General features: G+C 51.5%; 1 protein-coding gene across 1 annotated transcript; it reads right to left on the reverse strand.

The window, feature by feature from the left end:
- Nucleotides 1-1,210: 1,210 nt before the first annotated feature.
- Nucleotides 1,211-27,802, reverse strand: apc (APC regulator of WNT signaling pathway). Its single transcript, XM_056578956.1, has 19 exons — nt 27,705-27,802; nt 19,894-20,154; nt 16,971-17,055; nt 15,577-15,799; nt 15,337-15,445; nt 14,808-14,921; nt 14,504-14,581; nt 13,341-13,394; nt 13,131-13,217; nt 12,410-12,587; nt 11,409-11,609; nt 10,632-10,727; nt 9,956-10,095; nt 9,784-9,861; nt 9,189-9,305; nt 8,319-8,536; nt 7,679-8,185; nt 7,452-7,551; nt 1,211-7,400 (listed from the first exon to the last, which is right to left on the reverse strand). The coding sequence occupies exons 2-19, from the start codon at nt 20,113-20,115 to the stop codon at nt 2,400-2,402; spliced, it is 7,608 nt and encodes a 2,535-aa protein (XP_056434931.1). The 5' UTR covers nt 20,116-20,154; nt 27,705-27,802; the 3' UTR covers nt 1,211-2,399.
- Nucleotides 27,803-27,980: the final 178 nt, after the last annotated feature.

Raw genomic sequence — 27,980 nt, forward strand, 5'->3', positions numbered from 1 at the left:
GGCCTGGAGGGGGGAGGCCTGAAGGGGGGAGGCCTAAAGAGAGGAGGGAGGAGGCCTGAAGGAAGGAGGCCTGAAGGGAGGAGGGAGGAGGGAGGGGGCCTTAAGGGAGGAGGGAGGAGACCTTAAAGGAGGAGGGAGGAGGCCTTAAGGGAGGAGGGAGGAGGCATTAATAATTAATAATTGCATTTTGGGGTACTACTAGCATAGGGTGACATGCCACCTAGAAATATCTTACTATTCTCACACTGGTCATTTCTGTAAAACCGATTTCAGCAGCTTTCAAAAAACTGATTTGTATCATGTTAAATTTGTGTCACGTTGTTGGGTGACGTCACTTCTGTTGGTATTTGAAGCGAGATCCCAAACAAACAGAGCCAGCTCCCCCCTCCCTTCCGTGTTTCGTGCATCCAGTAAAAACTATCATGAAGGCAGCGCAAAACCCCATAACACCCGCCCCTTGTCTGTGATTGGTTGGAATACTATTTATTTTGTTTTCAGTTGTTGGAAGTAGCAATTTATTTTAGTGTACGATCTCAGAGCATAGGCTGCCTACAGACATGCGTTTATTTGACGGCCAGATCATTTGATTCGGCCTACAATCGCTGATACAACCTTTAGGCCTCCCAAATTCATCCCCTCGAAAAGTTGTAATCATTGCAGGTAGCCAGGAGGCGCGAGTTCTGCACTCCAGCACCGCCCACACAGTCTGCACAGCACAGTCTGACGTCACACTGTTACGGAAGTAACGTTTGACTTCAAACAAGCTTTTTTCACACATTAATTGAGGGGCGTTCTCGGGGGCGCGAATACTCCCCGACTCACTTCGATTTTTCTAGATTAGCAGATGTAAAACCTGTATACATACGTCATATAACAATCTAAAGCAAAGGGAGTAGTTGAAAAAGCATGATGTCACCCCTTTAAGTTGGGAGCATCTGGAGGTTTTCGGACAGGCATGGATCACCAGCTAAGAATCTCCATCCCGGGATGGCTGAGCTTGAGCGCCCCTTAGTGGAAGGAAGCAGGGGCGAAGGGGACAGGCTTCGTAGGGTTGGCAGGGTTCTCTTCAACACAACATCTACTACACCTACGGCCACTCACAACGGCCTCCTCGAGTAAGAAGAGGTCAACATCATCCCCCCCCCCCCCCCCCGAGCTCCATCCCTTCCCCACCATGAGCTGTGGCATCATGAAGAAGAGGATGAACAGCTGATAGTTGACTTTATTTTCTATATCTTACACATTTTCCAACACAGGAAAATACAGAATTAATAATTTAAGTGATTAGTGACATCATTTCGCCAGTCAATTGTATTCTTTATTTTTAAGCAAGGGGTTATTAACTGGGTTCTTCTTACACTTGAAACAATCTCAAATAACGTGTGTGGGCTTTACATCTTAAACAGGAACATAAAAATATGAACAGCTCTCTCACGGTTAGAATCACTTCTTGACCTGTTGGGGGAAGCAGTCCATTCCCACGTGTTTATATATTAATACAAGTGCAGGGACCACCCTGCCCACACAGCCAACATTCAGAGCACAAGGCCAGAAAACATAGTAATGTACACTTTAAGGAACGCAAAGATATTAGTTGAATCTTTAATATAATTTCTCAGAAATAAATTAACAAAATATAAAAAAAGGGTCCAAAAGACAGTTTTAGAGGGAAAAGAAATAAAACGTAGGTTTTTGCACGATGGTAAATACAAGTTAAAGTATTACACTAGTATTTTACTGACGTTTTTCAGGGCAGACGAGGGATTATTAAACGTACTTGAATGTGCAACAAAAATAACATACCTCTCGGTTGCTATTTTCATTGTAGAATATTCAAATTCAACAGTGTTGCCACGGCAATGGTAGTGTGTGTGTGTGTGTGTGTGTGTGTTATAGCATGCTGATGCAGTAAGAGTTATTTCTACGCGTCTATCTAACGTATAAATATAAGCTTGATGGGGAGTGATGCCCTTATTCAACTTTCAAGTCATTTTCTTCTTGGAAAAGTTGAACATGTTTAGCGCATAAAAGTGTTGTGTTGTGTTTGGCCAGAACTTCCTGGTTTCAACCAAGAATGCAATCAGCAGCAAGACTCCGTCACCCCTCTAAATACCACCCCCCCCCCCACACACACACACACATTAGCACATAAGAAAAACACTCTCGGCCAATAGGTTCATGCTGTCTGTCTTTGAGTGTTTTCCCCCAGGTTGTCTTTAGTGTTGACATTTCACTTTGAAAGTTTTGTTGTAGAATAGTTTTGTTTTTGTAAATTCAGGTCTCAATTTGAACGGTACTAGAGGAAGGGGCGTGTCTTACAGGGAAAGGGGAGGTCCTATTGGGAGGGGCGTTTCTTACAGGGAAAGGACATAACTTAGACGGGAGGGGCTGTAAAGGGGTCAAACGGAGGTGACTATATAAGAACCTCTCTCGGAGCCGTCTCCCTTGGAGGGGGAGGGGGAGGGAGGGGTCTGCTGCGGTCTCTTCTTCCCCCCCCCGGCGGTGCTGACCGCCACGGGGGAAGGGATGAGTGAGGGTCTGGTGCTGGAGGGGGAGGGCGTGTGGCTGGAGGCGGGGGTGCTCGTGTCAGCGCTGCTCTTGCGGGGGCTGGGTACGTAGTTGAAGGGCGAGACCCGGGCGGCCACCGTCCCTCCCCCCCCGCCGCCGCCTCCCCCCGCCGGGCCGTTCAAGTACCCCTTCCCCGGCCCCGCCCTCTCAAAGGGCCCGGTGCGCCCGGGGGGGGCCGCAGGGGGCGTGGTCTCCAGACTTTCGCGGCTTCGGCTGCGGAGGTTGAGGTTGGCGTTGGGAGAGGGGCGGCCGGGGGTCGTCACGGTGGCGCCCGTCTTGGGTGGCGAGGGGGCGCTGATGACGGGCGGGGCGTTGGAGGAGGACGAGGATGAGGACGAGGGCCGGGGGCTGTTGATGGGACAGTCCTCCATGCGGACCCACACCTCCTCCTGCTGCTCCTTGGCCTTGCGCCAGGTGCCCCCCCCCCGCGGCTCCTCCTGGTCGCCCCGGGAGGAGGAGGAGGAGGCCGAGAGCAGGGAGGAAGAGCTGCCCGCACGCTTCCAGGTGCCGACGCGGGGGAGGGAGGAGCCGTGCTGGCCCCCCTCCCCCTCGCCCCTCCTCCCCCCCCCCTCCCTCTTCCAGGTGCCCGTGCGGCTGAGGCGGGGGGAGGGGGAGGGGCTCTCCGAGTGGGAGCGGTTGGGGTTCTGGTTGTTGTTCAGGGAGGAAGAGGAGGAGGAGGAGGAGACAGTGGAGCGGCTCGAGGGGGCGGGGCGTGTGGAGGAACTGGAGGAGCTCACGGGGTCTGCCGCCGGGGGCGGGGCTTCCTCTGACCTCTTCCTCCCGGGGGCGGAGCTCGGAGCCTCCTTGATGAAGGTGGACTGGCGGACGAGGGCGGGGCGCTCCACGGCCTCGCCGCCTGGCGCCGCGCCCCCGCCCACAGCGGCCCGCCCGCCGCTGTTGGACTTCCTGATGGGCGGGCCGGGGGGAGGGGCCTGCTTGGCCGGTCGCCCTGGTGACGGACAGGAGAGGCGGGACGTGGGGGGCGCGGCTCCGGGGGACTTTGTGGACGAGGTGGAGGACGACGAAGAGGACGTGAGGGGGACGGGACGTCTGGAGGGGGTGGAGTCTCGAGAGCCGGAGCGGGAGGACGACGCCCCCCGGCCCCGCCCCCCCTCCCCGGGCTCCGCCCTCCTGCCGGGAGGGGTCTTAGTGCTGAGGCGCGGCGGGGGGAGGCCGGCGCCGGGGGCTTTGAGGGCGCGCCCCCTCGGGGAGGGCGTGGCCATCGCCGAGGGTGGCGTGTCTGACGTGGGGCGTGGCCGAGCGGCCGCGTCTGTCTGGGGGCGGGGTCGAGGGGCAGGGGGAGGCGTGTCTGACTGGGGGCGAGGGCGGGGGGCCGGCGGGGTGGCGTCCGTCTGGGGGCGCGGCCGGCCCGTCAGCAGACTCCTGTACACCTTCTTCCCGCCCTTCAGAGCCGTGCTGCGCTCCTCCTCCTCCCGCCTCCTCTTCTCCTCCAGGGTACTGCGCTCCCCCGGCCGCAGCACGCGGGCCCCGCCCCTCGGGCACGCGCCCGCCGTTCCTGTCGGCTCCCGGGGGGCGGGGGGCTCCTCCGGACCCTCCTCATCCTCCGCCTCTTCCTCCCCCCCCTCCTCCTGCTGCTGCTGCTCCTCCTGCTCCTCCTCTTCCTCCTCCTCCTCCAGCTCCTCCTCGCCGGCCCCGCCTCCTCGGTCTTCCCCCAGCGGCCCCTCCTCCGGCAGCGGTGCCTTGGCGGCGGGGCGGGGCGCACGGTGGAAGGGCGATCCCAGGGAGAGGGAGAGGCCGGAGCGCAGCGACAGGACCGAGTCAGAGTCCTCGTCTGACGAGTCCGGGGGCGGCTCCGCCACCGCCGCCTGGTTCAGGCTGCTGACCACCGAGTTGGCCCCCTCCTGGATCGCCTTCCAGTCGAACGCCTCCTCCTCCTCCTTCACGCCGCCCTCCGCCTCCTCCTGCTCCTGGCGGGGGGGCGGCGTGGAGGCGAGCGGCACGGCGGGCTGCGGGGGGGCTGCCGGGTGCTTCCTCTTGGGCATGGCGGAGCTGATGCACTCCAGCAGCAGGTCGTCCTCTGAGTCGATGCTGAGGGAGCTGAGGGACGAGTTGCGGGAGAAGCACACGGGCGTGTCCTCCACGTTGAAGGCCCGGGGGGCGTAGCCCGCCCGGCCCGGCGGCACCGGCTGGCCGCTAGGGGGCGGGGCTTGTGCGTGCCCCTGAGTGGTAGCGGCGACGGGGGGGGCCTGCGGGGGGGCAGGCTTCGCCGGGGGCTCTTGCGGCGGTGGTGGCGAGGGGGGGCTGGCGACGTTGTTGTTCTCCTGGTCCATGATGTCACTCAGGGAGCTGAGGGAGGAGTTCCGCGAGAAGCAGACGGGCGTGTCCTCCACGGCGAACCGCAGCTGGCGGCCGTCGTCCGGCACCGCCCCCGACGGCGGCGGCGGGGGCTCCGCCCCTTCCTTGCTGCGGGGGAGCACGGCGGCCGCGGGCGGCACCGGCTTCTGCTGCGGGGGCTTGTGCTGCGGCGCCTCCGGGACGGACGGACGCTCGGCGGGCCGCCTCCGGTCCCCCTCAGGCCCCTCCTCCTCCTCGTCAAAGTCCAGCGAGCTAAGGGAGTCGTTGCGGGAGAAGCAGCAGGGTGTGCCCTCGATGGGCGTGTAGTGGTGCGGCGAGTCGTAGGCGAAGCGCCGCCGCTGGCCGCCGCCCCCTTGCAGGGGAGGGGGCGGGGCCGCCCGCTGCGCCACCATGGGCTTGACGGGGGAGGTGGGCTTGGGGCGGAGCTCCGACTCGCGCTGCGCCAGGCTGCAGATGGCCGTGTTGGCGGCGCTGGGAGCGTTGCCGTCGGTGGGCGGGGCGTGGCGTTGAAGCTGAGGGAGGTTGCGTTGGGGGCGGGGCTTGGGCATGGCGGCACTGATGCACTCGGCCAGGATGTCCTCGTTCTCCTCGTCGTCCGCCACCTCCCTCCCCTGCCTTTTCACTTCCTGCTCCTCCTCCCTGGTCATGGCGGCGACCGGGGCGTGGCGCCGCCCCTTGTGGTTTCCGGTGGCGACCTCGGTGGGCGGAGAGTCTATGGTGAGGTCGCTCAGCGAGGTGGCGGTGGAGAAGTTCAGGGGCGTGTCTTCCACGCAGTACACAAGGGGGGTCTCCTCCTCAAGGGGGCGGGGCCTGTGCTGCTGGGGGTGGAGCTTGTACACAGGCAGGAGGCTGGGCTTACGGCCCGCCGCGGCCATGGCAGACACGGGGCCGCCGGCCGTCTGCCCCTCGGTGTTGCGGGGGGCCGGGGGAGGGGCCGGTGCGCCGTCTGAAGCCGCGGCCTTCTTCGGTCGGCGTGACGACCGCGTGGGCATGGCCAAGTGGATGCACGCCTCCAGGATGGAGATGTCGTCGTCGTCGTCGTCCCCGACGACCGTGTCCATGTCGTCGCCGCCGCCGGACGCGCTCTGCGGGCCCCGGTCCGGGGCCGAGGTCGCCATGGCGACGGGGGCCGAGTGGCCCTGCCCGAGGCCCGGGACCTCCGGCTGGCGGGGGATAAAGGGCTCGTCCACGCTGAGCGCGCTCAGGCTGGAGGCGCGCGAGAAGCCGTGCGGCGTGCTCTCGGTGGCGAAGTGCAGCAGGAAGTCCTCCTCCTCCTCCTCCCGGTTGCCGCCGCTGGCCGGGCCGCGGGCGCTGCCGTGGCCTCGCTGGGCCCGCGCCAGGCAGGCGGCGGAGGCCTGCAGGTCGGAGGCGGGGGGCTTCAGGGAGGCGGGCTGCGGCGGGGGGGTCTTGTTGCGGGAGGGGGGCATGGTCTGGCCGGGGCTGTCGGGCAGGTCGCTGGGGCTCACCACGCCGCTGGCCCCGCCGCTGCCGGGCTCGCTGGGGTGCGAGGAGTTGATGGAGGGCGAGCCGAAGCTGTCCAGGGAGCTGAGGGAGGTGCAGCGGGAGAACATCAGGGGCGTCTCCAGCGCCGACGCCAGCGCCGACGACGGGGCCGACGACGGCGCCACCGGGGGAGGGGTCTTGGGCGCCGCCGGGGCCTGCGGCTGCTGGTGGTGATGGTGGTTGCCGTGGTGATGGTGCATCTGCTGGTTGCCGTGGTGATGCTGTTGGTACGCGGTGGGCGCGCGGCGGGACAGCTGGCGTTGCCCCGGGGCGTCGGGGGACAGGCCGTCCGAGGGGCCGGCGGCCATGCTCATGGCCTGGGGGTCGTCCCGCTCCTCCTTCTGTCCCGCGGGGAGCGTGGGGTAGTGGCCCTGGCCCCGCCCCCCCGCCCGGCGCCGCCCACTGCGCCCGTCGTCCTCGTCGCCCGACGACAGCGAGGACAGAGAGCTGCCCCGCGAGAAGCAGATGGGCGTGTCCTCCACGCAGTAGGTCAGGGGCATGTCCTGGTTGACTCCGCCCCCAGCGGCCTTGGCGGGGAGGGGCTTCTGGCCGCCGGCGTTGCTCTTACAGGAAGAGGCGGCGGGAGAGGAGGCGGCGCAGCCAGGGGAGGCGTGGCCGCCGTACTTGATGCTGTAGTCGATGGGCTCCTGCTCGTGGCGGTGGGGGGGGCGGTCGCCCTCGCCAAAGTCGTCCCCGTCGCTGCGGTGCGGTGGGCGGGGGTGCTGGCCGTCGGCGCGGCTCCCGGCCCGGTAGGCCGCCGGGTACGGCCGCCGGCGGTCCTCCCGCCGCCCCGCCCCCTCCTCCGCCTCCTCCTCCTCGTCCTTCTCCCGCTCCCGGCCGCGCGATTGGCCGGGGGCGGGGGCGGGGCTCTGGCGGCCGGAGTGCAGCTGCTCGTCGGAGTACTTGAGGCTGTAGTTGATGGGCGTGTCCAGCTCGGCGTCGGCGGCGTCCGCCATGCTGTTGGCGCTGTGGATCTTGTGGGCCAGGTCGGCCGGGTAACGCCGGTACGCCGCCCCCTCCTCCTCCTCCTCCTCCTCCTCCTCCTCCTCTTCCTCCTCCTCCACCTCCTCCTGGCGGCCGGCCAGCAGACGCTCCTCCTCCAGGAGCCGCTCCTCCTCCGTGGCGCCGTAGCCGTCGGCGCTGCCCACGCTGTGCAGGCTGTCGCTGGAGGCCGCCGGCCACGCCAGGGCGGGGGGGCGGGGCGGAGCGCGGGGCGACGACAGGACGGGCGTGTTGGCGTAGGGCGAGCGCGCCCCGCCGCCGCCCTCCTCCTCGCCCTTGTGGCGCCGGCCCCCCGGCCCCCCGCGGCCCGGCGCCTGCGGCTGCAGGTGGAGGTGCTGCGCGGCCGACGGCGAGGGCTGGCGGGTGGCGGCGGTGGTGGTGGGCGGGGCCCAGGTTCTCCAGCCCGTCGAAGGTCTCCGAGAGCTGCTGCCGCTGCGCGTCCAGCTCCTCGATCAGCGCCTTGTGCTTGCGGGCGTGCAGCGAGGGCGTGGCCGTGAGGTCGCCGCCGGGCCCCGTCCCGCCCACGGCGGCGGCGGCCGAGGCGTACTTGGCGGGCCGGTTGGCCAGCAGGTTGCGCAGGGCGGCGGCGCTGCCCATGGCGATCATCTTGTGGCGGGAGTGCACCAGGTTGCGCAGCATGGCCACGGCGCCCATCTCCCACAAGGCCTCCTGGTCGCGGGGGTCGCGGGCCGACAGGTTCCAGAGGGTCCCGCAGGCGTTGGACACCACCGTCAGGCTGGGGGAGCGCAGGTGCTGCAGCAGGGTCGCCAGGCAACCGTTGTCACGGAGCACTTGTCTACAGGAGATGGGGCAGGATTGTGTTATTAGTAGGGCTGTTCAAATCGGCGCGGTGATAATGCGTTAACGCTATCCTATTTTAATTTAATTAAAACGACAGCCCTCATTCTGATGCAGTTCTCAGTGCTAACCTGTAGGCCTGGTTGGTGGCCACCAGACTGGAGACGTTGCGCAGGATGCCGCCGGCGCTCTCCACCACGGCTAGCGCGGCGCTCGCCGGTCCCCGCTGAGCTAGCGCCCGGGCTAAGAAGCCCAGCGCGCCGCCAACAGCACAGAGCTCGGCCTTGTTGTCGCTGCAGTGAGCCGAGAGGTTCCAGAGCGCGCTCAGCACAGACTTCAGGGTGGACTCCTGGAGGGACACGGGGCCATGACATCCATTGGTATTATTTGCTTCATCTATCCCTTATTGCTTGCACTAAACATTTCTAATCAACTCCTATATACTTTATTCTAGAACAATAATTCAAACTTGATATAATGTTGCCCCTGTCAACTATCGCTGACTTTATGCACACAAAGTTGTCTGTATAAAACGAGATAAGGAGTAAGCCTACTCTTCTAGATGAAGACTGTGTTTCGGCTGTTCTGGTTTAGTGAACTCTCATTGATTCTATTCAGGAGACGTTGTTGTGGGAAAAGCCCGCCAAATGTTTTGATGCAGAGTGTGCAGAGAGAAGAGGGCGGGCTCGTCTGCCTGTCTATCAGTCTGTGTGTGTGTGGTTTATAGGAGCATTCAGTAGTTGTATATAGTGTACTATAGTACGTGGTATATGTGGTATTCAGTAGATGAATATTGATTGTAGTACACGTTATATAGTATTAATCAGCATTGTATATAGATTAAATATGTGTTATATAGTAGCAAACAGCAGTTATCTATAGATTATAGTATGTTGTATATAGTAGTATTCACTATTGTACATTGATTAGTGTGTGTTATGCAGTAGTATTCAGTAGTAGTATATAGATGACTACAGTATGTATACAGTAGCATTCAGTACCTTCTGTACATGCAGTCCGCAGGACATGAGTGCGGCCACGCTGCCAACCTCACGTAGCGTCTTCTTGCTGCTAGCGTCCGCGCGCCACGACAGGTTGCGCAGTACGCTAGCCACCACCTAGCACCAGGAGGCAATACGCTTCTATGAGCATGTGTACATAATCGCCATACTGCACATGTTGCATTAACTCATCTAAAGATTGGGTTCAAAGAGGAACACAACCACGTCATTTAAGTAATTCCAGGCTTATCGCTTAACATCAAGCTAAGCTACACATTAAGCTAAGCTAAGCATCTAGCTAGGCTAATCATCAAGTTAGGCTAAGCATCAATCGAGGCTTACATTGAGGTAGTCCAAGCGTTAAGTTCAGCTAGACGTCAGTGAAATGCTAAGCATTAGAAAAAGAACACAGCCTAAAACACTTTGATATCATCATAAAAAGTATTTTTGGGACGTATAATGTACCCCATGTTACATTTTGCGTTTCATAGCAATGTCAAAGAGTTTTATTCCTTCAAGCTTGGCTCAGCATCAAGCGAGGCAAAATGCTCAGACGAACCGCACATTGAGCTAGGTTAAACAGCTCGGCCCATACCTGCTGCAGGTCTTCGCTGTCAGACTTGAGCTGGGCCACCATCGCTCTCATGCAGCCTTTCATGGAGCACAGCGTGGCCTTACGGGTAAAAAACACATCAGAATTATTTGACAAACGTCATACACAAACACAACAACAGCATACAAAAAAAAACTGCCACAAACGGCTCCACCTTGTTGCCGACGTCCCCGAAGGTGAGGTTGGTGAGCGCCATGCCGGCGTAGCGCCGCAGCGTGATGCTCTGGTGGTCGGCGGTCAGCCCGTACAGCTCACAGTCAGCCTGCAGCAGCTCCGCTATGGCCTGCAGACCGCCTGGGGAGACAGGGAGGAACACAGACAGGACGGTGAGCTCACAGTCCACCCGCTGCGGCTCTACCACCGCCTGTAGACAACCTGCTGGGGTTTATACACTGACATTTCGTTCAACTTTTATAGGACCCACAACAATAGTTTACTTTTACAGGCAGAGGTCCAAAATGGGCCCAAACGAGCAATGAACGAGTTCAAGCCATCTACGTCGTCTAAAGGCCCTGCCCAGTGACTAGACCCCTATCTGCTAGCAGGAAACACTGCGATAACTAGTCTTCAGTCTCAGTCGGGGTGAGGGGGGGCAATACGGTTGAAACTGAAACCTTTGCAGTGACGGCTGCAGTGATAAACTAGATTGGGATGTTTATTTAATTTTCTTTGCATTGACTGTCAATCAACGCCGCTCATGTGATTATTAAGCCTCAGCAAAAGAACAAACACACCCATGAGGTTAGACGGACAGTAAATCACACAGACAGTCAGCGAGAAAGAGAATAAGACAAATTCAGACAGGAAGTCAGACAGGAAGTCTGTCTCACCCAGTTCGTTCATGGCGTGTCGGTGCTCCTCGTCGAACGAGAGCTTCATGAGAACGCACACTGCCGGGCAGATCTGGTGTTCCCCTGGCGACGGGACTGGTACCACCGGAAGAGAAATCATCAATTTATTACCATGAAACCGGAAGATACATCCTATTTATATACATGCATTAAGACAAATCCTATCTATCACCACAAGATGTGACATCAACTAGATCCACATTTTACAATTCAAATTCATTTTACAATTTTAACATAACTATGATGATGAGAATTATTGTTTCTGTTATTATAACGATTCCTTATTATGTTGAGCAGAGCACCAAGCTATCGGAGAACAGCTAGCAGTTCAAACTCAGGAATAATCAGATTGCAGTATGCCTTGAAAAGCTATAAAACCGCTCGCTAGCAACTCAATTGGGGAGAATCTACAGATTCTGTCTGAGCGAGTATAGGTGCTAACCTTTCAGGGAAAAGCTACAAATGCTATCGATAAGCTACCCTACAAGGGGTAAGCTACAGATGCTATCTGAGCTATCGATAAGCTACCCTACACGTGATACACTACAGATGCTATCTGAGCTATCGATAAGCTACCCTACACGTGATACACTACAGATGCTATCTGAGCTATCGATAAGCTATCCTACACGGGGTAAGCTACAGATGCTATCTGAGCTATCGATAAGCTACCCTACACGTGATACACTACAGATGCTATCTGAGCTATCGATAAGCTATCCTACACGGGGTAAGCTACACATGCCATCTACGCACCGGGGTTCTTGTCGGGCTGGGTCCCGGCCTGGTGCTCCTCCTGCCAGGCCCAGCAGGCCTCGCAGTAGACCCTGACCTGCTCCAGGAGGTGCAGCACGCGGGCCTCTCGGCGGGCCCGCTTGTCGTCCGGCCGGCTGTGGACGATGTTGTGGAGCGCGGCGCTGGCCCGGGCCCTGGCCTCCTTACTGCCCCGGGAGTTCCCTGCTCACAGGACACACGTCGTACCGTTAGGACCACTATATGCAGCGGATTTACAGCCAGCGGCAACTTAAGACGACAGAGAGTTATTAGAGAAGCAAGAAATTTAATTAGAAATCTCCAATGACCAGGGGCTGATGGAGAGGGTTGGATGCAGTAGCAGGGTCCTATTTTAACTTGTTGTAGGGCTGTACAGTTACAGTCTGTGTCCGACCACGCTGCCGCGCTGCACCTGGTAATTGCATGTTTGATGCAAAAGTGCATTTCCAGTCCACCAGTCCACCGCCTGTCGGGCCATTCTTAACTCTTCTTGTTTGCAATGACGTTGGACTGTTAGCATGGTCTTGTGCTGGTTGTACAGCTCTATTGATTTTCGGATCACAATGTCGATCCATTTGCCTTATCTCTTCCTCTGATCCTCCATTATGTCGCCGCAAATGAATAACGCTTGGCTACAAATTATCAAGAGAGCGGGAGATTGTTAACAGTGCATATTAGCAACACACAGCTAGGACAAAGCCATGGTGCGCGGGCATTCACATGAACGTGCATCGCAAAGACTTGGTGTTATTAAGTTAATTCAAAAGGCTGTTCTTAACAAAAAACGATTTAGCCGTTATGACTAGGCTTAGTAAAGACCAGTTTAGGCAACCCACTCCAGGACCTCATGAGAACGTAACAGAACTTAACTAAGACCTCCAACAGAACTTCCCAGAGTCCTGGTGAGACCCAAACAGAACGGTGCTTCCCCTTTGGATGAACATAAGGAGGCGGCTACAGCCCATGACCCCCAGCGCCCTCACCTAGCAGCAGAGAGTCCTTGTCGCTGCCGTGCAGTAGCTGGATGAGTAGGGGCAGGCAGCCCGACTGGCGCATGGCGATGCACGAGTCCTGCGAGCTGGACATGGCCAGCAGGGTGCGGGACATGTCGTCCTTGTCATGCGTTCCTAGCATGGACAGCAGGCTGTACACCATCTCCACCTGTCAGACAGCTAGCAGTTAGCCCTGAGCACTACCAGACAACAGCTAGAAGTTAGCATTGGCAAAGCTGTCGGACAACAGCTAGCAGTTCAAACTGAGAGGCTATCAGACAACCGCTAAAAGTAAGCAGTGGAAAGCTATCAGACAACAGCTGGCTAGCAGGCTAACAGTTAGAGAGAGGCCACAGATTCTGTCTGAGCTAGTGAAGGTACTAACCTTTCAGGGTTAAGCTACAGATGCTATCTGAGCTATCGATAAGCTTCCCAACACGGGATAAGCTATAGATGTTATCTGACCTAGTAGAGAAGCTAGCCTACGCAGGGATAAGTTACAGATCCTGTCTGGGTTAGTGGGTGGGCTGACCCTAAAGAGGATAAGCTAGAGGTGATATCTGAGCAATTAGAGAAGCTTAGTTTACAGAACCTACTGATACTATAGTACAGGAGCTAACCCTAAAGTAATAAGCTACAGTTCTAATATACAGATGCTATCTGAGCTGTAGTAGAAGCTAACCCTAGGGGGATAAGCTATAGAGGAGCTCACCTTGGTCCCCAGGTGGCTGGTGAGCCTGCGAGGGATGGAGTACCCCCCAGTGGAGGACGCCTCGCTGGTGGAGTCCTGCTCACACACCTGGCACACACACAGATAGGATGAGGAGAGTGAGTGAGTGAGTGAGTGAGTGAGTGAGTGAGTGAGTGAGTGAGTGAGTGAGTGAGTGAACGTCTAAGCAAGCGAGTGAGGGTGTGTCTGTACCTGTGTATTATTGGCAGCGTTGCTGCTGTCTGCACACACCTGGACGCCCTCAGCCTGGTGAAGGGACAGAGTGAGAGAGTTAATGAATCTGGTCATTATAAATAGAAAAAATACCTCCCTCCAGCGAGGAGATATATAGAACTGTCTCCACAAGCAGAGGCACCAACGGGGCAGACAGGAATGAGTGGCCGGAGAAAATCAAGAAGGTCGATCTAAGATATGGATGGGTATGAGTATGCGATAATTTGATGTGACGAGCATTAAATGGCTGTGGTATTGCGGTGATGCCGTTATCTCCATCTTGATTGTGCCTGCTACACTTTAACTTCGCCATATCACGTCGTCGCACCGTTCTAGAACATTTTCATCAAGCACTGTTTCACACATGGCAAAGCAATGTCAGAATGATGATGGCGTGGATGCAACACTTATGGTCACCAGTCGCCATGAAACCCGCAGACCGGGAAGATCTTGCTTACTTTGGAATCTGTCCAGTTTCCAGCCATCCATGAAAGAAGCTTGATTCCAAACAACATAATAAGCTGTATTGATAGTGTCATCCAATCAACCGGACAGTGTTGACGCGTTACCACAAAGTGTCATGGATTAAAATACGTCTTCCGCAGACTTGTGATTGGTTTTCTCGCTCCACGCTTTAGCGTCTTACATCACAAGGACCTAACCGTTTACGTTCCTCTCCCAGCAATGTTGCTGCGCTCATTCACAACAGGCAACACCGGCTGTGACCCGGGGATGCTCCAGAGCGGGTAAATTGTCAGAACATTGATCTCTGTTACCATTCCGTATGACTCCATGCAGGAATTGTTCCAGAATAACGCAGGTGAGGACAGCATGAGTGAAACGGCCAAGCACAAGCAGTGTGTGTGTGTGCGTGCGTGAGCGTGTATAAATCATGTGGATAATTCACACCTTGCCTTCAGAGTGGGAATATTCTATGGTGATTAGAAATAAAAATAAAGTGTATATATGCATCTATAAATCAGAGGTACGTATGCGTGTTGATTTTCTCAGATTCATCTGATGGGTTGCTGAGGACCGAAGGAGGAGCCACGGGGAGTATGAAGCCCTTTGATGACCCAGCAGCGGTACGGCCCGTTTTGAACCAGCAGGCCACCAGTGTATATAAGAGAGGTCACGGGTACCTTGTCTTCAGTATGCAGCAACCTCTGTCCTCCTCTCAGCAGGTCCTTCTCTATGCCCTGGATACGAGACAGCCGGGCCTACACACACGCACACACACACACACACGCGCGTGTTACCAGTGCTCGGCGCCCCGTGCCTTGGCAGGAGGCCAGCTGCTACACCATGCTCCATGTGTATATAATAGTGTATATAATATAAATAACAGTGTGTTTATATAGTATACCAGTGCTCGTCGCTCCATGTGTACATAATAACTATAATAATGTATATAATGGTGCATATAATAGTGTATATATAGTATACCAGTGCTCGTCGCTCCATGTCCTGGCAGGAGCCTAGCTGTTCCTCCATGGCTCCTCTCAGCTGTCGGGCCTCAAACTCCAGCTGACGTCTCGTCATGTCTGTCTGCAGAGAGAACTACACACAAAGGTAGAGAGACAGGCAGGGAGGTGAGAGGCAGACAGGTAGAGACAGGCAGGAAGGTGAGAGACACAGATGGTTAGAGACGAAAAGGGAGGGACAGACAGGTAAAGATTGACAGACATGCAGGTTAGAAATAAACAGGTAGTTAAGACACAGACAGGACAGCTGCTAGAACAGGTTAAGAGTGACGGACGGTATTCTCTCAGAGACCTCACGCTCCAAAAGTAATGTTGTCGGAGAGGGACAGACTGTTGATGAGTTAATCATATTTACGTTGTCAGAGAGAGGGACAGACTGTTGATGAGTTAATCATATTTACGTTGTCAGAGAGAGGGACAGACTGTTGATGAGTTAATCATATTAACGTTGTCAGAGAGAGACAGACTGTTGATGAGCTAATCATATTTACGTTGTCTGAGAGAGGGAGGCTGTCGATGCGCTTGGTCAGGTTCTGGAGCTGGCCATAGTACCACTCCTTCTCCTTCTCCTCCTTGTCTAGTTCAGCCAATAGGAGGGACCTAGGGGGGAGACCAGGAGATGCAGAGTGGGCAATGCTTGGTTAATGGTAAGGTTACAACTAAACAAACCGACCTCATGGTCTTTAAAGTCAAAGGTTCCATGTCCATATGTCCCCTGTCTGAGTCTTTACCTCTCATGCTTCAGCTGCTCCAGGTAGCCGGCAGGGGTCTGGTTAGCATCGCCGGGAGGGGAGAGCGTGGCGGGGGCCGGGGGCGCAGGGGCCCCTCTCTTGGGGTAGGAGGAGCCGTGGGGCCCCTGGCTGAGTGGGGACTGGGTGGCGGCAGCCGGGGACGCTGCGGGCTTGTTAGCACGTAGCTTCACAGGCGCTAGGCTAGCGGGCTCGATGCTCATCTCTAGGGAGGGGCAGAACAACAGAGTTATGAACACATGACTAGAGGTGGTGGATACATGAACACTAGGGGTGTAACGGTACACGTATTTGTACCGAACCGTCACGGTACAGGCACTTTGGAGCGGTTACAGAGGTATACCGCGGTACGCAAATGTGGCGTACATAGCGGGCAACGATCGTCGAATAGTCTGAGTCACGTAGAATATCGAATAATGAATGCGACTATCGTTATTTATTACACATTGGCCTTCACAACTTCCGGAGGTGAATAGCGTCCTCAGTTGCTAAGCGACGTCAACGACTTTGGCAGACTATTTCTCTGCTGATCAACACTACGAATGCTGGTAACAAATAAATTGTAAAAAAGACACACCGTGTGAAGACATATTTTTGACGTGTCTAGTTCACCGTCTTGCAGGCTGTGTTCAGTAAAATAAATAAATAAGTAAATAACTGAAGAGCGATCCGTTTGACGCATGTAGGTCTATCTGCCTAAGTACATCAAAATAATTTTGATGTTGAATGTTGATGGCGTAGTTGTTGAAATAAACAGATTGATTTCATACAAATCATAAAAGCCTCTCCCTGTATCATTGTGTGTGCGTGTATCCGAGGTGCGTGCGTGCGTGGGGGGTTCTTGATTTGGCGATTTTTGAATACTTATCAGCGAATATCGAATAGTATTTTTGCCAGAGAATGCACATCCCTAGCACACACATTTGAAAAGGCACCATGCAGGTGTTACTATCACTATCACATAAAAAAAAACGAGCTGTGCAATCCCAGCTCATGACACTATTTCAACAACCCCTGTCTGGGAATTCAGAAATGCAAATGCCATAACCACGTTTATTGGTGTTTTCATTGCTGCTGATCTACGGCCATTCTTCGTTGTTGACAAACAAGCAGTTTTTAAAAAAATGTCCCTTAACTATGAACCGTACCGTACCATGACTTAAAAACCGAGGTACGTACCGAACCGTGACTTTTGTGTACCGTTACACCGCTAATGAACACATGACTAGAGGTGGTGGAGACATGAACACATGACTCGAGGTGGGGAAAATATGAACACATGAGTAGAGGTGAGGTGTGTGATTATGTTATTTTCATGAATACCCCAATATGATTATGATGCGCGTGTCATGCATGCGTGTGTCAGCTTGGGTCACCTTTCATTCGTTCCATAAAGTCCAGCTGGGCGGGGATGTCACTGGTCTCTTCTTCTATGGTGCCCTGGAGCTGTTTGAGGACCTCCTATGAGACACACACATTAGAGTTCAATAGGGCCCCAAGACTATCATCCTGTACCTCGGATTTAGCTGACTGATCGGGAACAACAACATGATCCCTGCTGTGGTCCCAGTCATGGGGTCGAGGGATCTCCCCTGTGTTTTTAACATTGTGTCCCAGCGATCCCACCCACTAGTGCAATGCAGTCCCACCCACCTCGCCAGGGGCAAATATAGCAATAAGCAACTAATAATAACAAGCAAATAGATAAGACTCCAGGAACATGGTTGATCTGTTTCCATATTCTGGAGAGACGTCATCCAGAATAGTGCAAGGGTTGTGCTCGGAGCTGGACACAGCCTCACCATACAGCCTCACTAGCCCACCACACAGCCTCACTAGCCTCACCACACAGCCTCACTAGCCCCACCACACAGCCTCACTAGCCCCACCACACAGCCTCACTAGCCCCACCACACAGCCTCACTAGCCCCACCACACAGCCTCACTAGCCTCACCACACAGCCTCACTAGCCTCACCACACAGCCTCACTAGCCCCACCATACAGCCTCACTAGCCCACCACACAGCCTCACTAGCCCACCATACAGCCTCACTAGCCCAACATACAGCCTCACTAGCCCACCATACAGCCTCACTAGCCTACCATACAGCCTCAATAGCCCCACCATACAGCCTCACTAGCCCACCATACAGCCTCACTAGCCCCACCATACAGCCTCACTAGCCCCACCATACAGCCTCACTAGCCCACCACACAGCCACATTAGCACCGCCACATATCCAGTGAATATGAATGAATGAGGTGGCGTGTTAAGACCCACTGCAAGGTTGCAATATGTTTTTATTACCAGTGTTATAATGCGTTATAATGGGCGATGGTATATGTATGAAACGGCCACACACTGTGGCGTTATACCATGTGTCCGGTAAGCCTAAACCTCATTGAAGGTACAAACCCTTAATGAAGATAGTGTGATTCAAGATTTGGCTGAGAAAACTACTTCAGATGCGTGTACGAGCCACAGAGCTTTAAATGATAGGACACTGGAAGGACTGATGACAATGGATCCAATCCAAAAGCCAAACAGCAGTCCTTTGTGATTTGTGATTTTGCAGCAGTGGTCTCGGCTCTGATAAGACAGAAATATACGCAGGGAACCTTTTTAGTTTTTCCCAAAATATTTGCTCGGTAGACCAACTCATATTCGAAGCTAGAGATAATGGATAAGAGCAAGCTCTAATATGTATGATATTTCTTAATATATATATTTTTAAAATCTATATATAATTATGTATTAAAAAAAACCACAAATGGTACACTTGTTTTGATGTATTCAAAGTATCCTTAGCAGGGCAACACACACACACACACACACACACACACACACACACACACACACACACACACACACACACACACACACACACACACACACACACACACACACACACACACACACACACACACACTACATTATGAATAATTAATATAAGTTGAAGAATTATATTATATCTACATAAAGCCAACAAACCAAGGTAACTCACCACGATGAAGAAACATCGCCGATACAGCGACATGTCTGACACCATTCTCCACACACACCAACGCTCAACTCAAACTAGCACAACAACGCTCAACTCACACCGTTGTCGTCACTACAGGAAGAGAGGGACGGCCACTTCCTGTTTTTGTCCATTGGTCCATTTCCTCTACTCTAGAGTTTCAAGAATGTTGTGACTCCATTTCCCCTACTATGTTTTATTTAAATTAATGAATAAATGTATACATGTTATGCATACATGTAAAAAGGGCTTACCTCAAACATTTGAATGATCGAGGTAACATTCATTAGTTTTGTATTTGATCATAAAAACACTACTCTAACCATTTGGGTTATAGTTCAGTACAACGACATGGCCTTTTAGATTGGGGTTAGCTTTAATCAGCGAGGTTCTCAGTGATGACTTCCTCTTCAGGTTCCGTGGTTATTACTTCCATGCTTTGAGAAAGTAACAGCTTGGTAACTGGTTCAAACCACTTTGAGAACAGGAAAAACCAACAGAGCTGTCAAGATGGGTTATCAATGGGGTTAATTTAAACTAACCGATGACTGGTTGGATCTATCAGATTACGTTACATGTAATAAAAGCCTTCGTAATAATATATTTTATTTAATAATGCTGGGGACACATGCTCACATAGGCTCTGAAATGGCTATGTGATGACTTTAGGTCTTGTTCTGTTTAAAATAATGAGTAGTAATGTGACGACTTTAGGTCTTGTTCTGTTTAATATAATGAGCAGTAATGGCTCTGTGATGACTTTAGGTCTTGTTCTGTGTTAAATATAAGGAGTGGCAATCGCTCTGCGATGCACGCCAGGACTTTGAGAAGTTATGGCGCAGCTGTAATGGAGGTGCCGGTGTTGGAGCTCGCATTGGAAACACGACCCACGCAGGCTCCAATGAAGACACAATGATTGGTACATTGTTCAAAGTGTCAATTAAATCGCACCACAGAACCAGCGCTATTCAAGAGCATCTGAGGAAATGCAGTATTGTAGCGAGTGAACGGCCAGATAAGAAGAATAAACGGTAACTGGAGTATATCATCTTAGTTATACCGACCTGTGCCTACCAGTCTGTTTGTGCGTCTAGCTGTGATTGTGTCCGCCTAACCTTCATGTGTGTGCGTCTAGCTGTGATTGTGTCCGCCTAACCTTCATGTGTGTGCGTCTACCTGTGTATGTGTCTGTCTCACCTTCATGATTTTGCGTCTACCTGTGTATCCGTCTGTCTCACCTTCATGTTCGTGCGTCAACCTTTGTGTCTGTCTCACCTTCATGTTGGAGGCTTCGCTCTCCAGCTTGCAGAGGTGGGAGGAGTTGTGCTGTAGCTCCTGCCTTAGGGTGGAGTTCTCCATCTTCAGCAGCTCCACCTGCCACAGCAGCTGATCGTAGGAGGCGCCTGGGACTGTTGCCGTGGGAACACCGCTACCGCCGGCACTATGGCTGCTGCCGGTTGCCCGGGACGACGAAGAGGAGGAAGAGGATGAAGACATGGAGACGTCTGGCGGCAGCGGCGGGCTGGCAGGGCACACCTGGAGAGTGAGAGGGAGAGAGAGAGAGAGACATAAGCCCCTTTCATAGTTCCCGGTACATTATGGTAAATGGACTGCATTTCGCTTTTCTAACCAGTGGCCACTCAAAGCTTTACAATATTGCCTAACATTCACCCATTCATGCAAACATTCAAACGCCGAAGGCGGAGACAACCAAGCAAGGCAAGGGGCAGCTCTGCGGGAGCAGTTAGGGTGAGGCGTCTTGCTCAAGGACACCTCGACACTCAACCCTCCGGTCGTACTAGCAACCTTCCGGTTACCAGCCGACCCGCTCTACCTCCTGAGCCACACGCCGCCCCGAATAACAAGCTTAACCGTTCAGGCGGCGCTGTTGGTTTGACCTATTCAAACATGCCCAGTTTTTACGATTTCCTTCTTATTCCGTTCTATTCCAACACGGAATAGCCATCCTGGAATAGAGGGCCACGGCACAGTCCAGCAGAATGCGCTAATGCAACACAAGTTGTGTACTGAGAGGAGCCTGCTCATTACATCTACATTTATGGCCATTTTCAGACACTTTTATCCAAAGCGACTTACAATATTAAGTACATGCTCATTTTGGAACCTTTCCAGAAATGAGTGAAAAAAGGAGCTTCTTTGCAGACAAAAGTAGCCGCATTGATAATGTTATCAGATCAGCCCAAAGCACAGATTCATTAAGATGATCCGTTGCGGATTCAAATACATCCCAGCGGAGTCTTGTGATGGGTATAATCACTAGAGACAAAAGCTTGTCCTACGTCAGACCTTGGGAGATGTTGCTCATTCAAAAAACAGCCATGCAGGCCACAATCCAGAAATGTTGCCATGTCTGGAGCAGGCAAATTACCCCATGCAGCAAATCTCAGAACATTACAGGGAAAGACGGCATTTGTGAAAGGGGAAATAGAGAGAGTGAGGTAGAGAGACAGGAAGAGACGAGAATGAGAGGTAGTGACAGACTTAGGGTTATAGAGAGAAGAGGCATGGAGAGTGAGGTAGAGAGAGAGATATGGAAAGAGAGAGACAGAGAGAGGTCGAGGTCATTTCATTATGCAATACTGAATATTCAGCGTTACGTTACGTATCCAACTAACTGCAGGTTAGTTTGCTGGTTTATCCGTTAGCTAGTTTAGCAGGATAACTGATTGGTTGTTCAATTAGCTAGTTACCTACCTCTGTTTGATAGGCTAACTGCCTGACTGACTGGTTAACGGTTTTAACAGGCTAACTGATTAACTGGTTTATCAGTTAGCTGTTTAACAGGCTGACTAACTGACTGTTGATCTATGAGCTAGTTCAGCTGGTTTATCAGGCTAACTGACTGACTAGTTTACTGTTAGCTAGTTGAGCAGGATAACTAACTGCTTGGTTTATCAATTAGCTAGTTTAGCTGGTTTAGACAGCCTAACTGATTAACTGGTTCATCAGTTAGCTATTTAACAGGCTGACTGACTGCCTAGTTAATCCGTACACTAGTAGTTCAGCTGGTTCATCAGGCTAACTGACTAGAATGTTTATCCGTTAGCTAGTTAAGCAGGTTTAAAGGCTAAATGACTGTTTTTGTTAAACAGGCTGTAGTTGAATGCAATTGGATGACAGCTGTAAGGCAGACAACCACCATCTATCAGCATGCATCCATCTTAGCAACCACCCATCCATCGACCTATCTATTCATCCATCCAACATCTTCCATCTCTAGCCCAACAACCCAACCTCTGATACAATACTGATAATCCCTCTTCCCTCCCTCCATTTCTGAAGGACATAATTCCAGGGACACTCCCTCCCTCCCCATAGCCCTTTCTCCATCCATTTGCCCTTAGGATTTATTTTTCTAAATTCAAGCCACCATTTCAAAAAATTGTAACAAAATGGAGACATAATAACAGACCAAAGCCTACGCCCTTATCCACCTCCTCCTCCTCCCCTCTCCTCCGTCCCCATCCCCCCTCCTCCCCCGGCCCTATCTCTCTCACACACACACACACACACACACACACACACACACACAGCCCTTTTGTCTGCACATCAGCCATCCTGTTATCGTCTCTCCCTCTTTCTCTCATCATCTGATGGAGGTAGGAAGTCAACGACGAGATGGATGGAACGAAAAGGAATATATAGAAATATAGATGTAAAAAAAGATAAGACAGAAAACCGTCAGACTCACCCCATCGTTGAAGTGGCCGCCATTATCACCTCTCTCCCTCTGTCTGTCTCTCTATCTAGCTCTCTCTCTCTCTCCCACCGTCTCACCAAGTAGCTCTCTCTCTATGCATCTCTCTTGTTCTCCATCTCTCCGTCTCTTTCTCTCCCTGTCTCTCCGTAGGCCACAGTCAGGTGGTTGAGCCACAACCAATCAGATTACTGCTCCTCATCTCTGATGCTCACCCCTCCCTCGCTGATCCTCTCCCATCCCCCACAATGCATCACAGGGGACTGATGCTCTCTCTCTCTCTCTGGTAGAGTCAGTATTGGTTTTAAAAAAAACTGCCTCTCTCTTCCTCTGGTTGTCAGTATAGGTTTGACTAACAGCCTTTCTCTGGTAGTCAGTATGGGTTTGACTAACAGCCTCTCTCTGGTAGAGTCAGTATAGTTTTGACTAACAGCCTCTCTCTGGTAGAGTCAGTATAGGTTTGAATAACAGCCTCTCTCTGGTAGAGTCAGTATAGGTTTGAATAACAGCCTCTCTCTGGTGGAGTCAGAATGGGTTTGACTAACAGCCTCTCTCTGGTAGAGTCAGTATAGGTTTGAATAACAGCCTCTCTCTGGTGGAGTCAGAATGGGTTTGACTAACAGCCTCTCTCTGGTAGAGTCAGTATAGGTTTGAATAACAGCCTCTCTCTGGCAGAGTCAGTATAGGTTTCTTTGCATAACAGCCTCATTCTCTACCGTAGTATATTACTGTGTGTTGTTGGGTCACAAGATGAGCTATTATCGTAGCATATTATTGACTGCTGGGTCATATGATGAGAAGAATTAGTCGAAAATATTATTATTTCAAATGATTTGAATCAAAGTTTGATAATTGATTAATCATTTTACTTCAAATCAAGTGTAAATAAACATTGCTTCTTAATGCTGCCGTCCTCTATGTAGCTCTCTCGTTCTCTCTCTCTCTCTCCCCCCGTCTCTCACAGTCAGAAGGGTACCATCAACCCATCAGATCACTGAGCCTCGTCTCTGTGCTAACCCTCCCATCTCTCAACCCCACAATGCAACACGGGGCTGATTCTCTCTCTCTGGTAGAGTAAGTATAGCTTTTAGCATAGGTTATTAAGGGCCTACCCATAGATATCTGAACTCAAGTATTAGGCAATTTTTTTCCATTTACATTTAGGTGATTTGGCTGACGCTTTTATCCAAAGCGACTTCCATTCATTCAGATTCACACACAGACAGCGGAATAAACCCCGCAGGGGGACAGCCAGATGCAGTGACATTTGACATAACAGAACACATGGTCCCTCTTTAAACAGTAGAAATAGTTAAGATGCTGCCAACGAGGGACCATACATGTTGGTCTTTTTAGTTTATATGAGAGAGAAAAGAAAAAATTGGAGGTTAAAATAAAATAAAAATGCCCATTCGTTTGAAAGAATAAACAAGTATATGGTGGCATTTGGTCATTTTCTATCAGAGGCCTTTCTACAAAGCAACGGTGAATCCAGAAACAGTTCGGCATGGAGAAGGTAGAGGCTATGGGTCATCTGGCTGCAGGATGCCTGGTGTTAGACTGTGGACCTCGGGAATCTAACCCAGAACCTTTCGTCTGGGAGTGGAACGCCCATAACCACTAGAATGTCGAGCTTCTAGCTAAAGAGCTCCTTTAGCAGCGAGCAGCAGGCTGACCACATGACCCTGGCCGGCCCAAGGCTCCAGGCCCCTGTAGCAGCAGCACTCAGAGTAATGCGCTGCTGTGGATGAACATGTTGTTGGCGCCATGGTCCACCTGATAGATGAACTGGGGCATCCGTCCCCCAGCTGTCATGCTTGGCATCTTGGTTTCCCATTGATGTATTCGACTGTGGGGGACCAGCAGTCTAATTTCTACCACACCAACTAAAGACTAAGGACCAAACTCAATTAAAGACAGCCTCACGCACAAAGCGCATCCATTCTTCTTTATAAAAAAATAGGTTCAAATGCTAACAGAAAAATGCCAATTAGTAATAAGACAAGTAATAAAAATGCAACCAAATAAAAGTAGGTAGGCTGTCACATATCCTAATTATTTATCTCAACAAAATATAAAAAAAAAAAAACTATATACTGCAGCAAAAACAATGAAATAACCCTTTTGGAAACACACGTTATTGAAGTCCACGGTGGCTTGGGATGCGATACTTTGTGAACGAACTGTAATCGAGACCGCAATAGCTCAATCGATATTCACCAACCCAACAGGAAGCCCGTAAAGACAACCCTTCTTATTAATAACCTGCGACAACCCCGGCATTTGGGCAACTTGTACTGAAATATATATTTATCACATTTATTTTTAGAACTCCTTTAAGTAGATATCAGATGAAAAATTGAGAAATCTAGTTGCTTAAATAATTAGTTTTTTCCTGGGGGGGGGGGTTTAGGGTCGAACCAACACAGTCCCTCAATATTCAGTGAGAAAAACTGCTTTTACCTTTAGGGGCCGTAAATCCAACATAGTAATGTTAATGGCACTGTATCAGCGTTACACATGTAGCGTTCTTTGTGTAACATAGAAGTGCATGTTAATAAACTCTTCGAGTATGCTTTGCATAGCGTAGCACGAGCACCCCCAGAGTAGCCTCTAGACTGGCAACCCCTCCCCGTCACTTCGTGTGGGGGTGAGGGATGTGGCAAGTTGAAAGGTCAGGACAAAAGTTTAACTCCAGACAGTTCACTTTATACACATGAGCGCCTAGTGCGGCGTGCATCTAGCTGTGTGATTGGACAATTGAAATTCCCTTGGTACCAGCAGAACCGACGGAGTTGTGTTGAATCTAATATCTTGGTTTTAAGCTCGTCCATCGACAACATGCTAAAGGCCCACCAGCAGCGACTACAGAGAATGCGGGTCGATGCCAGTGGGTGACCCCGGCCGTCGGAGAGCAGGGTGCTAAGGGTTTGGGGATATGACATCATATTCAATATAATATATTGATATTAATGTACGAGACAACTCGATTGAAAATCACAGGCACAAAAGGTCAGTTTACACTGAATGTGATCGGCCTTTGAAATGTATTCTCTCGTCAATAAAACACAAAACCTTGGAGTTGAATGAGACTGGTCACATACGATGTTATATCCAATTTTGCAGAGAGCTTCATTCATTAAATCGCACAACAGTCGACGTCTCTAGTCTACGAATAACTCAGTTTAACCAATGACAATCGTGTATCTTTGTCATAGTCATTAGTCACTCTGGTTGTTGTGTACATGTTGTAGGACATGGTGGATGTATTATCCTATTTACGTTTCATCCAAATTTCTCCAAAAAAGTGGTAGCCTGCTTCTAGTTGCAGAACAGAAAACCATGATATATAAACCAACCTATACCATCGAACAGACACAAGGGTAGGCTCTGTCCCTGGGTAGCCTTATTGTAGCTTTATTTGGCTAACTTTACAGGGAGTCCCTCCTTCTTTATCTTTCCCACATCCGTACACACACAAAAACACTGATTGATAAAGAACGTCAATGGGCGCCAGATGATGCTGCTGACACAAAGATACCTTCGACTGGCGTGGAGAAGAGAGCCTCTGAATCAAGAGTGGCAGATACACTTCCCAGACATGACTCAACATTGCTGTTCACTCATACCAGCTTTTTGCTACTAGAAATTGGTTCTTCTTCATGAGTTGACATGTAGTTGACATGAGTATTTTCTGTCTGCACCAATACTTTGTATGTCAGAAGTAACCCCAACCCTAAGAAGAAAATTGTCAAATGTTGTCAACACAACAGAACATATTGGGGTATAATATTTGGTAAACATGCTAACCCCTAGGGGGTTATGCTTCCCAGACACTTTGTATTGATAGTAGTAATTGTGAAACGCCCCGGTGTGTGAAGCAGTTCATTTACATCACTATGCTGAAATGCAACGCATCAGCAAGTTTCCATGGGTCATATCCATCACACCTTCCTATAACTCCAAGCCCAAAATACATGAATTCATGAAATGAGGAATTAAAGACGACCATTTAGTACAGAAGCAATATTAACAAACTCATTAACTTTCTGCCAAACAATTGATCCATGTCATCTATTGAAATAAGTGTCCAAACTATTGTAGGCTATAGCTATATGGATGAATGATGTAAAAGATACAATAATATAGCTATTACAATTAAATAAGGATATTACAGGTCTTCTGACCAATGTTGCATCTCTTTGAAATTATGCGTCACAAATTCAATACCTACTAAATAACATTCAATCCTATTCCTGTGGCCATAAAAGAACATTTAAGAAAATGTCATTAATCTTAAACCTGTACGTAATATTTGTTGTCATAACAATCATTTCAGATGATAGGCTATATTTATTAGGCATGAAAACATGTAAACTGCATTTCCACTAGCTCAGCATCATTATATTACTATTATGGGAATGTTAATGTTTGGGTATAACGGGATGTACACACACCACGAGTTACCTTACACCACACACACACACACACACACACACACACACACACACACACACACACACACACACACACACACACACACACACACACACACACACACACACACACACACACACACACACCACGCCATAATGACACATGATCCAATGCAGAAGACACACTTCGAAACACTTGGCTGTCGGTATTTATTAGTATGAATATATTTATATTACAACTATTACCTCTGGATGGAAAGAGTCTAAAGCTAGCCACCACTAAAGCCTTTATGTTTCCAGGGTTGATTAATATTTGGAGTTTATAAACAACATACCTGTCAAGTGTATTCTGAGTAACACAGGCAGGTTGTATCATGAATGCTGTGATCATTCTTAGCAAAACTCAGAGCTGACCTGTTTAAAAGCTAGTGGAGCAAACCTGATGGCTAGCTGGTGTCGCTAACCTGTTAGCATAGCTGGTGGGGCTAACCTGATGGCTAGCTGGTTGAACAAACCTGTTAACTAACTGGTGTTGCTAAGATGTTAGCCTAGCTGGTGTCGCCAACCTGTTAGCCTAGCTGGTGGTGCAAACCGGTTAGCTTGTTGGTGGCGCTAACCTGATGGCTAGCTGGTGGATCTAACTTGTTAGCCTAGCTGGTGGTGCTACTTAGTACAGGCCAAGTGCAACTCGGCTAGGAGGGCACAGGCTATCCTTTGCTAACACGCACACACAACACGAACACATTGTCACACACGTTACACACACATGCACGCGCACACACACAAACACTCGTTCAGGATTAGCCGTAGCTCCGAGCTACGCTAGTTTCTGTGGCCTTGCTAATGCTAACAACAGATCAAATGAAAAAGAGGGAAAACAACAATGCGATAACATGCGGAATAAAACGTTTCGGGTATTTTATCGGTCTTACCGTGGCCTTTGTTCCGCTATCTCGCTCTCTTTTCACCCTTCCTTCTTTCTCCCCACTCCCAACTTTCACTCGCTCCTTCTCCCCTCCCCCTGGCCAATCAGAACGCTCATTCCCCCCTCGTTTTGGCCAATCAAAACGCTCCTTCGGTTTCGCATACACGTTAATGAATAATCGGTCATTAATATCAAGATCTATTCACTTTAAAGTGTAGGACGAGTTTGGTGTTGGGTTGAGAGGGAGCCAGGAGGAGGACGAAGTTGGAGGAAGAGGTGGTAG

Source organism: Gadus chalcogrammus, chromosome 19 (assembly GCF_026213295.1).
Source record: "Gadus chalcogrammus isolate NIFS_2021 chromosome 19, NIFS_Gcha_1.0, whole genome shotgun sequence".
Lineage (NCBI taxonomy): Eukaryota > Metazoa > Chordata > Actinopteri > Gadiformes > Gadidae > Gadus > Gadus chalcogrammus.

Coding starts and splice junctions, on each gene's coding strand:
- apc (XM_056578956.1), bottom strand. CDS start 20,115: ATGTCTTCATCCTCTTCCTCCTCTTCGTCGTCCCGGGCAACCGGCAGC. Junction 13,218..13,340: donor ACGCTGCCAATAATACACAG/GTACAGACACAC, acceptor TGTGTGTGCCAG/GTGTGTGAGCAGGACTCCAC. Junction 8,537..9,188: donor GCGGACTGCATGTACAGAAG/GTACTGAATGCT, acceptor GTGTCCCTCCAG/GAGTCCACCCTGAAGTCTGT.